Consider the following 13493-nt stretch of genomic DNA (forward strand, 5'->3'; position numbering starts at 1 on the left):
TAAATCGAAACTTTTTTAGATTTTTTTTGGCGAACAGCGCGCGAATACTCTGTTGAGGTAAAATATGTAGTGGGTATTACATTCGTTACGACTTAATTTCCATTCCCAAACTGATAAGACCACAAGTGTCATGTAGGCCCGCAGAATACTCTTGAACTACTTGAACATGAATACTAAACTCAATGGTAATAGCGTGACTTTAGAGTATGATCATCTGTATGACTGTTATAAAGGGTGATCTAATATACATATTAAGAGATATCGGATTTTAATTGAAATAAAACAACGAAAATTCAAATTGACTGGGCAATTTTTATTATTTTTATGCAGAACCGGTCCCGACATTTATTTCTTAAAGATAATTCCTTTCAAATGTTGGCCGAAACTGTCCGGTAATACGGCCATCCGTAAACACCAATTTTGAATGACTCACTGGAGGACTTCGGTCGGTATCTCGTGAATAACTTTAGTGATGTTGGCTTCCAATACCTCAATCGGAGCTGATTTATCCACCAAACATTTCGATTTTACAAACCCCTACAAATAAAAATTCAAAGATGAGATATCACACGATTTTGGTGGCCAATCCACTGGTCCGAGACGAGAGATAAATTGCTCACCGAATTGTGAAACGACAATGCAGTAAATCTATTGTTACACGGGCTGTATGGCAAGTAGCGTCGTATTAAGATCACGGGATTAAATTACCGGCATCAAAAAGTTGTTTATCATGGCGCAATGGCGTTCACCATTTACTGCTACAATGGCATCTGTCTCGCCTTTGAAGAAATATGGGTCGATGATTCCTCCAGCCTGTAGGCCGCAACAAATGGTTGTTTTCAGTGGATGTAATGGCTGTTTCGGTTTGCTCTTCAGCCCAAGTACGGTAATTTTGCTTATTGACGTCACCATTAAGCCAAAAATGAGCCTCATAGCTCAACAAAATTGTTGGCCCGAGCGCGTGATGAACACTTTTCACAGAGCATCGATTTTCATAATACAAAATGTCTATGAGTAGTGAAAAGAGTATGTATTTAGTTTGTCAGTAGCCCGTCGTAATCTGTCAAAAAATCCATATGGGAAAGTACCTCCAATCTGATCACCTTTTAGATACTTGACTATTTGGGTGCCGAGACTATTTTGGTACTTGACTATTTTGGTGCCTGGAACTCAGGATTCATAAGAACTTCTTTAACTGCGATATTTGAGTCCCTGCTCGGATGGAAAATACATTTTTTTCAGGGTCACGAAAAATGTTATTCTCTCTCAATATGTCGTAAAACTTTATACACATAATATCATATTTGGCCCTCTGCATTGCATGGAACTGTCGTATAAATTTTTAAAAATCTCTCTTAGTACTACTTTTCCACTTTTACTAATCGAACTACAACAATCAGAGCCTTTCACCACTTCATCCGCAAACCATTAACGGCACTAACATTTTTTAATTATGCAAAATTGCATTCAAAACAAACACACATACACATTACGGCGTAAGAAAGAATACACAAAACGCCCTGACTTGGACAGGAATGTCCTTTAAATGCACAAAAGCACACAAGCATTCACAACCCCTCATCACAAGCACTTGGCGAGTCCGTGCCGACAAAAGGGTTAGTTTTTCACATTTAGCTGAGTGAACTGCACTCACTCGATACGCTCGTGCATAATAAATGTCCTTTTATGAATATTCTCACAAATGCATGTATGTATGTATGTGTCTGCTTATAATTCAGTGCACCCCGGCACAGTTGCAGCTTATTGCAGGCGCATTTGATGCGCTTCAGCTGACGTTTCGGGCTGAGTGGCGCCGTTGCCCACTGTCAATCGGGTGCATTGCATATACAGTTTTCTCGAATGGCACTTTTGCACGAGCACGTTTCGCTCACACCGTTTGCTGCGAGCACTGAAATATTTCCGATTTACTATATGTGGTAGGTATGTATGTATGTATGCGCATTTGTACATGTGTATGCAAATATATCCTTTTATATTTCCTGCGCTTGTTGTGCTGTGTGGCAAGTAGACCATTTATTTATTGTTGTTTTTGCTGGCGCTTCAATAATGCAGATGCGCGCATTAATTTACATGAAAATTGTTTTTTCATTCATTCACTCTTCTTTCTTCTTCCTTATTTGTTTCCTTATAGCGCAATTGTAGTTGTAGTTGTATTTATTTTGCTAGAGGGCAAATCTGTGCAGTTGCAATGCGACTTGGCAAGTTTGCAGCAAATGTTTGCCGTTGTGCTGCTGCTGCTGCTGCTGCTGCTACAGGCACTGTTTGCTGGGTGAAGCAAATTATTGCCAAAAGGGGTGAGCGCCTATACGCGAGGTAGTCGGCAAGAGCCATTAGTTTGTACACAACCAACCCCCTTTTGCTCTTTGTTTACCTCTCCGGCGCTGTAGTTCTTCTTCTTACTTCTTTTTCCTTTTATGCAGCTCATACGGGCGCACAAATGTACACCATTTCGTTTGCTGCATACACACTTTGCTTTAGCTGCACAGGCGAATTTCATTTTCGTTTGTACACATTTTATCGTTTGCTTCGTCTCCATTCCATTGCCGTTTTTGCTTCGTTCATTTTCCTGCTTTTTTGCACTGGACATAGCACATTTCTATAGCTGCTGCTGCTGCTGCTGCATTTTTGTCGTTCTTGAATTTTGCTTTCACAGGGAATTTTCACTCAATACCAAATTTTCTGTTGCATACTTTTGGGGTTGTGGGTGGAGTTGGGGTGGAAAATGATGAGCAGTTGGTTAGAAGTTTATTCCAGTAGTTTTTAATGTACGCTTATTGATTTTTGTTGAAATATACTTTATCAGCTTAATTTATTTAAAATTTATTGTTTATTAATTTTATAATAGAAATTATTAATTATATGTTTATTTTATTTTATCGATTTTTATTTTTCTTTGGATGGTTTATCGGCTTTTGTTAGAATAAATTTTATCAGCTTAATTTATTTAACATTTAATGTTTATTAATTTTATAATAGAAATTAGTTTATATTTATTTTATTTGCGGATTTTTCCTTTTCGATAGCTGATCGCCTGTTTTGCGGCTACCGTAGGTGAATGGATTTGAGCCTGGCTTAGCTTAAGTTATATAATATGAGTCAGTTGGATTTCGTTTCTATCCTTAACTTTTTGGGACATCGAAATTGGGCAGAAAATTGACTTTTTAAGAGCGATCGATCGCGATATCAAATATCTGAAAATATTTCTATCACGTAAAAGCTTCTCATAAAATATATCTGCCATTCGAAGACGACATAGAAAATGAGAACGTACAATTTATAAAAAAAATATTAAATATTTTAATATTACGATTGGAGCCCGTAAGGCAGTAGGACATCCTTTTGTCCTTGGTGCACTTGGAAGAGAACTCTCGAAAAAGAACTTGAGGCGGCAGAGAAATCTTTCAAAGTCGTTGCGAAGAATCGTAGCCATTGGCAACGTTTTGGAGGCGTTTTGTGGAGTCCCCATGCCCCATTAGGGAGGACAATAATTAAGCGAGGGAGCGAGATTATTAATGATTTCACATAGAAATGAAGTCAAGTACCATCGCACCTATGCCACTGCCTTAAAAATTAAAATTAGGCTGATGTGTATAAACGCAAGTACTCAGTTCTTATGTTTCAAATCGGCTGCTTACAACTTGTTTCCCGCCATTCCCCATGAAACTGTTGCCTAGCTCTTCGGGAGACGGTAAACGCGCTTAACCACTGTTTCTAATTCAAAAGTTAAAGTGGTGCGCTTATTATTATGATTTTAGTAACGGGTTGGTGCAATTTTTCGAAAGCCCTTCGATTTTATTCAACACTCGGAAGAATAATTTTTTTTTGTTTTTTTTGTTTTTTGAAAACTGAGTTTTGAACTCAAAGCAGCAGATCGCTTCATTCAAAAATTTGAAACACGATAATCGGTTGGTTAATTTGAGCGTTTTTACGATATGACTTTTCTTCTTTTTTGAAACAAAAAAAAAATAAAAGTTATTCCTAAAATGTTTTCTTATAAAGCGATCACTTTGTTATTATTATTAGATATTTATTATTTTATATTTAAGATTTTAAATTTTTTGTTAATAAAGTGCGTTTTACTTAATCTACGCATTTTTATTTTGTTTTATTTTATTGTAATTTTATTCCATTTTTTTTTTAATTTTCATAATTCTTTGTTATTTCATGTTTTTTTTAGTTTTCTTCCTACTCGCTTAGCGTTACTAATTTATTCTATTACTTATTTAGATTTAATTATGCAAATTTTATAATTTTTTTTGTATTTTATTTTGCTTAATTTATTTTATTTCAGCTTTATTTTACTTCTTTACTTTATTTCCTTTGCTTTCTTATTATTATGCAATTTTAATTTTATTATCTTGTAATTTAAATATTACGAAAAAAATTCTTTTTTTATTTACTCAATCAATTATTGTTGTATCCCATTTGTATTTACACTTTCATCGCTGGTCTCAGGTGTTTGGGGCGCGCTTTTATCTATAACACAAACACACACACACACACTTACACTCATATTCTTATCACTGCATAGGTATAAACACTCCCCTAATTCCATTTTCACTGTTCAGTCATTTTAGAATCCAAAATATTTACTGGCTTTATTTGATCTCTTTTGCATTTAGATTTTTTAACAAAATTTTTCAGCATTTTATGTAGTCGAACTTTTCTGCGTTCCATATTTTTCACTCACACAAACCTTTATCGCAAAATATTTGTATGCAAACTTTCACAAATTTTTCTTGAATAATTTCTCGAAAGTCCACTGTTCTTGCTAGGAACGAATTTTGTTTGTATTTATGAAAATTCACAAATTTTTCATGCGCCTCTTTTTCAAGCGCAATCCCCACTTTGCATATAGCATCAACTGGCAGCTTCCGTGTTTGCTGTGTTGTTAATGCCGCTGCTACTTGTTTGCCTATCGCTGTCACGGCTGACACTGCAATTGCTGTTCGCCTGCTGCGTTTGCTTGTCTGCAGCAAAGTTAGTTTGAAAAAATTGCTGTGCTGTTTTTGCTTCACTTTTTGCGTACAATGTTTTTCATTAAATTCGTGGTCAATCGCAAATTTTTGGCACACAAAAATATTGCTTTCGGTACTTTAGTTTGGGGTTTCCGCTAAACACACTCACACACACATGCATAGAGAAAGAGATGGGCATACTCTTGGCGCATAAATTGCAAGTAAATAAGAACCAAAGGAATTACAATGTTTCTTTCGATAAAAAAAATTGCTTCTTTTCATTTGAAAAATAAAATACATTTTTAACTTTTCAACACTGGCCCAGTGCATACAAAACAAAAACAAAAAAACAATTTTCAAATAAAAAAAATTGTACTTAGCGAGTTACTTTTAATAAAAAACATTTCCGTACTTTGAAGAATTTATTTCTCTGCTTCTTCACTTTTGCTGCCTTGTCGCCTTCGTCTGTTTGATGCACTGCCGCTGATTTAAATTTTCTTGTTCAGCATAAAAACTTGAACTTTTGCATTGCACTGTATGCATTTTACATACATTTTTCCGATTTTAATTTACTTCAATTTTTTTTCAATGAAAACACTGGACTTTCAAATTCGAATTCGCTAATTCGATTCGCTTGGATTTTTACCGCGAATTATCGTTTCCGCTTTTATTGCATTTATTTTTTAGAACAAAAATTGTGTGCCGTTTTATTTATATTTCTCTTCTATTCCTTTGTAATAAAAATGTTTATATAGTCGCGTTTTGTATAATTTTTAAATTAAATTTATATTTAATGAATGTTTTTTTTTTGTTTTTGTTTATATTTTTGTATTTAATAAACTTTGAATTTTTGTTGTGTAAAAATTTGTTAGAAGAAAAACGTTACGAGACGAGTGCGCACACACTGGCTGCGAGCGAGCACCTCCGAAACCTGGGGCCGAATTAGACGAACAGAATTTCATAAATTGCGTTTTTGGCCCACCAACCAGCTAAACCCGAGCGAGCAACCAACAAACATCCACCGTCGTCGTCAATCAGTCAGACAAAACAGCAACGCAGCAACACAGCAACACAATCAACTAACCACCGCACTCCACTACCACACTACTTTGCTACACAGTGAGAACAAGCAGCGAAATGCAGAGCAAAAAGCATTAGCAAAAGCACTACTGACACTGGCTGCGACGCTGGCGGTGGCGACAGCAGCTTTAAAGCGCAATACTTCAATACCCATGTCCGACCAACTAGCAACAAAAGCAGTTAGTATGGCAGCAGCATTGAGCAGAATACTAGGAAGAATAAATGCGACGCAACACTAACCCAAATGCGCGCTCACTTCTACTCCACGCTAAAAATACTCAGCAGCACAATTGCATACTCACTCACAATGGCTGGCGCATCGCACGGCACGAAGCAGCAAATGCGCTATGCATGTCACAGCAGTTTAATTGGAATTGTAATTATATTGTGAGAGGCACAGCTTCTGAGGTTGTTTGAAAGAGCGATAAGCGGTAGTGGCGGTAGTGTATGCAAAAAAACAGCAAGTGGCTGTAGCGCAAAATGTAGCAAAGTAAAATGCAGAGAACGATGGATGAGTGTGAGCAATAGTGAGAGAGTGCGCACAGTGAGCCAGGCGCATTTGCTGCCACCAATTGCCAAGCAATATATGTAAGTTCGCGAGTAGTTGGTACGCTGGGCAGAAATTCAGCGGACTTGGCAAAAAATAATGGCAAGCTATTTTTTAAATTACAAAATGTACACCCTTTGTCAGATAATCATAAGCACCACTAGCTACTAAATATTTATTTGTTTATATCACCATTCGCACTTTCTGAACAACTCTTTAAGTTATTTTAAGTGGCTTGACTTGTTTTTGGCGCTGGTTTGCATTTTATAATTCCATTCCTTTTCAAATGAGAGCCAATAAGTTCATATGTTCATAAGTTAGGTGAGTTCAGGTAGCCAAAAGCTCCACTGGTTCTAGGCAGAGAAATTTCAAAAATTGTATAAAACTAAATTATTGAACGTAGTGAACGTAATCAACGTAGGGAATATATAACTTGGTTTTGTTTTCATATCAGGAGCTTACAGGAATTTCAGTATCCGTAATATCAGTAGCTTACAGGATTTTTTTATTTAAAGCTTTAATTTAGAGATGAAACTCTATAGGATTTTGGATATATAAATTGCTGCTGTTTGTGGATAGTGTAAAGCCTGACTGGTGAAATCTGAAACAACGTAAAAATATTCATTTATGCATTTCTTTTCTCGACCAAAAATATTTTTATTGAACGGAACGCTTACCACTGTACTACTTAGCTGCGGAACCTTTTCGTTTCAATCAACGAATTTTGCTTTTCCACTATATTCGCGCTTTGCAAAGTTGTTTTGTATACTCGTTTGTTTTTGCCTACTGCTTTTATGCTCCGCTGTAAGCATCTATTTGTTTTTGTGTGTTTGCTTTGCTAGCAGCAACGTTGCAAATGCAAAAGTCAGCTTTCCTAGTGTTTTGCTACCCATTGCGAGTGCGTGTGTGTGCTTTATTCATGCACACATCTACGCACTTTACGATAGTGTGTGTATACATAAGCGCGTTTACAATGAATGACAATCACAAAACGAAGGCGAATCGAAGAGACCACTACGAATGTAATCGTCCAAGAGGCAAAGTTCTTATTGGCGGCAAAGTTTTTGTTTTCTTTCTCCATTCCGTGAAGTGTTTTTTTAGATTTGTGTGCAATTTTTCTGAGTGCTCTCATTCGTACTCTTCGTTTTCAATTTACACTCTCTAATAAAGCGGTCGTTTGCATATTGGAAAAGTCTCTCTCTGGTGGCATTCGTCGCTCTCCACACAACTAATTCGATTTTATAGTCGCTGTTCGATGGTCGCATTGTCAGCGTCGACTGCGACGCATACAGTGCTTTGTGCGCTAAGTGATTGTTGTGTTGCGCCTGCAACGTTCTGCATGCAGCTCTGCTCGTGCACTCATCAGTAAGATAGAGGGGTAGTAATATGTTTTGTTAGTGTAAAGCTTAGGGTAGTTAAGTCAACTGAATATTTAGTGGCTTTTCCTGGTATTTAACTATCCTTATTTGTATTTGGAAATATTTTTTTGACTTTTCAAGTCTATGTATTTATTACTAAAATTTAAGTTGCTTTACATATTCCTCTATATTTACAGCAACTTAAACACACATACATGTGTATGTACACATATTTGCGAAATTCATAAACAAAAGTACATACAGTGCGCTCGGGAAAACGTCAACTAATTAAAACCACGAGTGTTGACGTTTAACAAATTGTTGACGTTTATGAATGTAGAAACTTGTAATAAAAAAACATATTGATAGTGTGCTTTAAACGTTTTTATTGACTATAACCTTAAACTAAACATAAACAAATACAAAAAAAGAACAAAAAAGGCTTTCAGCCTAACTAAAACTAAAGGAACGCATTTCAAAAGAGATCACATTTCACATACATACTTATGCATCTAAAAAAAATCGGTTATTTTTTTCTGTTGTTTTTTCCTTTCCAATACTTGGAGGAGAGCTTTCTCTCGTAAACGTCTTAATACATTTAGGTCATTTTGCTCAACAATCTCGCATTGAGCCCAATCCAAAGCCCGGTTAAATATTTCGACAGCTTCGTTTGGTTTTATTGTCTTTTTTAAAAGAAAATCTGTTACCTAAAATTAGAAAATCTTAGCTATTAAAAGCGATATTTTTCTGTAGCAGAACAAATATTAACCTGTGGCACAAAGGATTTGTGAAACCAATCGTAGAAAATAGCTGATGTCATCGATGAGGACTTGGAACTCTTGTACTCAGTTGGGCAGTTAAAATTTTTGAAAATGCGTGGATTTTTTGCCTTCCCAATCACCAACAATCTAAGCTTATGATTTCCGGAAGCATTAGCACAACATAAAAAAGTAACGCGTTGTTTTTCTGTCTTTACGCCCGGAGCAGTTTTTTTCTTTTCAGACTTTTCTGGCAAAATTTTCCAAAATAAGCCAGACTCATCAGCATTGTACAATTGATCATGGCAAAGACCCATTTCTTCAATTTTTTGTTTAAGTTTGATTTTAAATGGTTCGACCAGCAAAGGCTGTGAAGATAGTTTTTCTCCAGTTATTTTAAGCAGGCGAACTCCATATCTTTTTTTAAAACCTTGCAACCATCCATCACTTGCGTTAAAATAACATTCCTTTTCTTTTATTTTTAGATGAATCTCTTTAGCCTTTTGTTTGAGCGCTAATGCATTAACCGGATAATGCTTTTCTCTCTGCTTTACAAACCATTGATACAGGCGCTTTTCCATTTTCGGCAACTCTGATGCTCTTAATGTCTTTCTTTTTCTCTGGCCGGAAAGCGTATTATTGACACAGTCAAAAATTTTATTTTTTTTCATTTTTATCTTGCTAATTGTTGATATTGAGATACCATATTGTTTTGCCAAAGCTACCGCACTTGCACCCTTTTCTAATAAATCCAAAATATTTACCTTTTCTTGTAATTTAAGCACTTTCGGTTGTTTTGAACACATTTTGGTAATGTGGTACTTACGAGAACGAAAAATCAACTGAATATAAAAAGACAACACATTGAGATGGAATTTTTTTTCTATTCTATATACATAAATATGTATGTACTTAAATATAAGGGGAATACCCGAATTCTGAACTAATTTCATGAAATAAATGTGTGTGTGTGATCAAAACTGTGTATTTTAACTGTTGCTTAATTCAAAATTTTGATTTATTTAAAGTTGACGTTTTAGAGCTTTGTGGTTTGGTTGACGTTTTAGAGTAGACAATGTAAAAAATTAAGGGTTGACGTTTTGGGATGTTGACGTAAACTAGTGTTGACGTTTTCCCGAGTGCACTGTATTTGATTTTGGAAGATTTTGCTCATGCCACATATAAGAGGGTTCTCAGAGATAGATGAATTATGTAGCGGATATTCAGCATAACATAATTAACTGAATTACATACTAAAGAAATGCATTTTATTTTACTTGACCAACAGATGACCTTGGCGTATTTATAGTTGTCAAATTGGTATACGATGCCAACTTTATAATGCGGTTCAGGATATAACGCGTTAATGGCAGTGGAAGTGTTAAGTGTGTTTTTTTTTGTTAAGAACTTTTCTAATATTATTCAAACAGGACAAAGTGGAACTGCTAAGGAAATGCTAGCGATCCCATGTCTAAAACTGCAGTTCATAATCAAGTGTGAAGGTCTCAAAACTCCTACTTGTTAACTGCTACTGAACCTGTCCACTTAGAACAGTTAACAAGAAACAAATGACAACTTCTTCAGTTATACAGGTACATTAAAGAAAAATGGTAGCGAACCATATTCCCAGTGGTGAGATCTTGTTAGAAGGCAGTACATAAGGAGTGTCCTGACTAGGTCAAATGATAGTAGTACGCCGTACTGTAAAATACATTTGGAATATCATCTCTTTAAACTATTTTTTTTTTACTTTTGATGGACCAACCTTTAAACCCATGCATACATACTTGCATGTATGTATGTGTATATGTATTTTAGTATTATATTATATAATTTTCTACTCAAACAAGAAATTTTTGAATAAATTCGGAATTGTTATTAAAACACATTACATTTAAAAATACTATTGCATTTTATGTAGCAGAAATAGAAGACTTTTTTAAGAACAGGGGAAAGCTGCGTATTTCTTGTTTTTTTGGTGGAATGAGATAGAACATGGGTTCGGCTTGCATACAACTATAACGATAATGCACTAACAATTTCGTTCACAGTATTGCACAGGAAAATAGAGGCATACAAGTCAGAGCGCACTCACACGAACAAACTAACGTGCATATATACGCTCCAGTTGGGAGTACACGAAATAGCAAGCCCCCTATCTCAGTAATGTACACACACACACCTTACAAAAGTGTTCCGAGTTGGTTGTGTGCGTTTGAATGCTCTCCCGCTTTTTTGCATAACTGTGGTAGAACACGTGTGCCGATAAAACGCACTCAGTTCAGATTCGGTATAACTCTACGAGTTGTTGCTGAGAACACAATGCCAAAATAAAAGCGAAGAGCTTTGCAAAAAAATGAATAAAAGTCAAGAGAGTAAACGTGCAGCAGAGTGCGATCGCTGCGATGGAGTGGAAAGCTTAATTTCTTAGCTTTGTTGTTGCCTACGCAGCGCCTAGACTTATGCGTTTTCGTGCAGTAAAAGCAACACTACAAGAACTAATATTTTTATTTGCGCATAAGTATGGTTGTGTATGAGTGCTTTGTTGTTTATGCTCTCTCAGCAACAACAAGAATTATGTTCAAGCACTTTGCTTATGTTGTTATATCGGCAAATGTGTGTATGTATAGATGTATGCGTAAATAAGCGCTTCACACCGTCTGCTCCCCTTCATTTTCAATGCTTTATAAACCATCGCCATTACAATCTCGCCTTCGTCATTCTCGTTATCGGCCTGAACACTGTTCGGCCTATCATTGTCGCTAAAAAAGTGCGTTTCGCATGCATCCCCTCACACTACTGCAACGAATTTAACCAAAGCTGCCGTTTATGAATTTTCGGGAGAAGTTATAAGATGAGCAGAAGTTAAGTGAATTTTGTTGTGATGACCAATAAATTAATATATATTTAAATTTATATCGGTTTAGGTATTTTTCCGATTAAAGTACGTATTTTTTTTATAAAAGTAAATTAAAATTAAACGCAAAAGTTGGGAAGCTTTGAACTTACACATACGCCGCCGCTGCACTTGTGTGTACTAGTAGTTTCGATTCCCATTGCGTATATTAAACATCAAAACAATATTTTCTAACCGCATTTTGTTTTGAAGCTGATTTTACTGTTGGTGGGGGAATTCACTTAAATACAAACACTTGAGAATATTTTTGAGCAATCTTTGAGCCTGTATCTACTGTTTACGAGATATCTACTGCAAAATGCAACAATTTGGCAGCCCGAATCAGCTCAAGTAGGCATAAAAATGGAAAAGATATTTCTGCCTATTATGACTAATTGTCTAGTGTGTGCATATTTTTTTAAAAATTCGCCCTTTTCTATCTCATTAGGAGTATAAAAGAAAATCCGAAACTTTGGAAATACTTTTTGAAGGAATAGTCCGATTTACACTTCTTTTTAATTCTTAAGGATTTGTGACATGTACTGAAATAAGTAAGCGCTTATGGGAGATGATCACTTAAGAGAGATGTCTGTTAGGAGATAGTACACTGTATATTTTAATTATATAGAATATTATTTATTTGTAGTCCACCATCACGTAGTGGAGACGTATTTAAAATTTGAACCATGTTCAGAATTTATTTGGAAATAATTTGTTGGCCTTTCTTTTTACTTCTAGACCACTCTAAAAATTAATGGCAGCTTTTTAATAAACTTTTGCGGAACGCATATATGGCAAATAAATAACTCTATGGGTATTATTTTTTGGATTTTTTGGAGAGCAACTCAAATCCTAGCAAGTGATGTGATTTCAAAAGAGTTGAGGCTTCCAAAACAAAATAACAGTTTAAAATTGAAGTGACGGCGGCAACACTGATGACCGCCATTGTAGGATTCGTGTGAACGCTACTCTGCGTGCACATAAACAGTCTGCAACAAAAGTACCGACACATTTAAATGTTGGTAGATTTTTACCAGGCGAAAGGTAGAATAAATTTTTAATAGAATCTATAATAGAATAAAAAAGTGGAGCAAAATTGTTGATGCAGCTATGGTCCACCACGGATTGTGAAGCTAAGAAGAAGAAGAAGAATCTAAATATTTTTAGATTTAACTACAGCTCAGGCCTAAATTGAAAATAATTTATTTCATTACTTTATAAAAATATTAGTTTGGGGAAAAAGAAATCACTAATTTTTTATTTTAGCTTCTGGGCGATGCTACGACTACTAACATACCAGTTAACCTCGATTATTTCTGTGATATTATCGACATTTTTTTTTTAACATCAAAAATGCAGAAATCGACGAAACCAAAATTGCACGTAATTATCTGTTACAGTATCGGCACCATAAACACAATTCACAATTTCAGCGGCCTGACTTGCATTTTCGTCTTTATCAAAGAAAAACTGCAAAATGTACCGAATTTTCTCTTTGTTGATTTCCATAGGTAACACCCTTTAAATCACAACTGGATGGAACAAACAAAAAACAGCCAAAGCATTTTTTAGTTTTAAATGCCACTTTGACAACGACCATAAACTTTAAATTATTTGAGCGATAATTTACGCGATATCGGACTACAGCCAACTACCGAGAAAATAAGGGATTTATTTTTCCTCAAACTAATATTATCCTTTTATTTCTTAGTATAAATAGATCTAGAAGTTGATCAGCCCAGGGGGTAGTGTTTAGCCCGACCTCTAGATTCGAAAACTTGCCATGAAGTCAGCAAGATTTGGCCATTCAAAGATGGAGGAAAATCTCATAGAATCCATATATGACAAAAGGCGTACTACTTATTGGCAATAATT

The 13493-nt window shown here is 35.5% G+C and overlaps 1 protein-coding gene across 1 annotated transcript; it reads right to left on the bottom strand.

The window, feature by feature from the left end:
- Positions 1 to 8231: 8231 nt before the first annotated feature.
- LOC128864399 (jerky protein homolog-like) lies at positions 8232 to 9478 on the bottom strand. Its single transcript, XM_054104034.1, has 2 exons — positions 8734 to 9478; positions 8232 to 8671 (listed from the first exon to the last, which is right to left on the bottom strand). The coding sequence occupies exons 1-2, from the start codon at positions 9391 to 9393 to the stop codon at positions 8477 to 8479; spliced, it is 855 nt and encodes a 284-aa protein (XP_053960009.1). The 5' UTR covers positions 9394 to 9478; the 3' UTR covers positions 8232 to 8476.
- Between the last annotated feature and the right edge of the window lie 4015 nt (positions 9479 to 13493).

The sequence above is a fragment of the Anastrepha ludens genome, chromosome 5 (assembly GCF_028408465.1).
Source record: "Anastrepha ludens isolate Willacy chromosome 5, idAnaLude1.1, whole genome shotgun sequence".
In the NCBI taxonomy this organism is placed as follows: domain Eukaryota; kingdom Metazoa; phylum Arthropoda; class Insecta; order Diptera; family Tephritidae; genus Anastrepha; species Anastrepha ludens.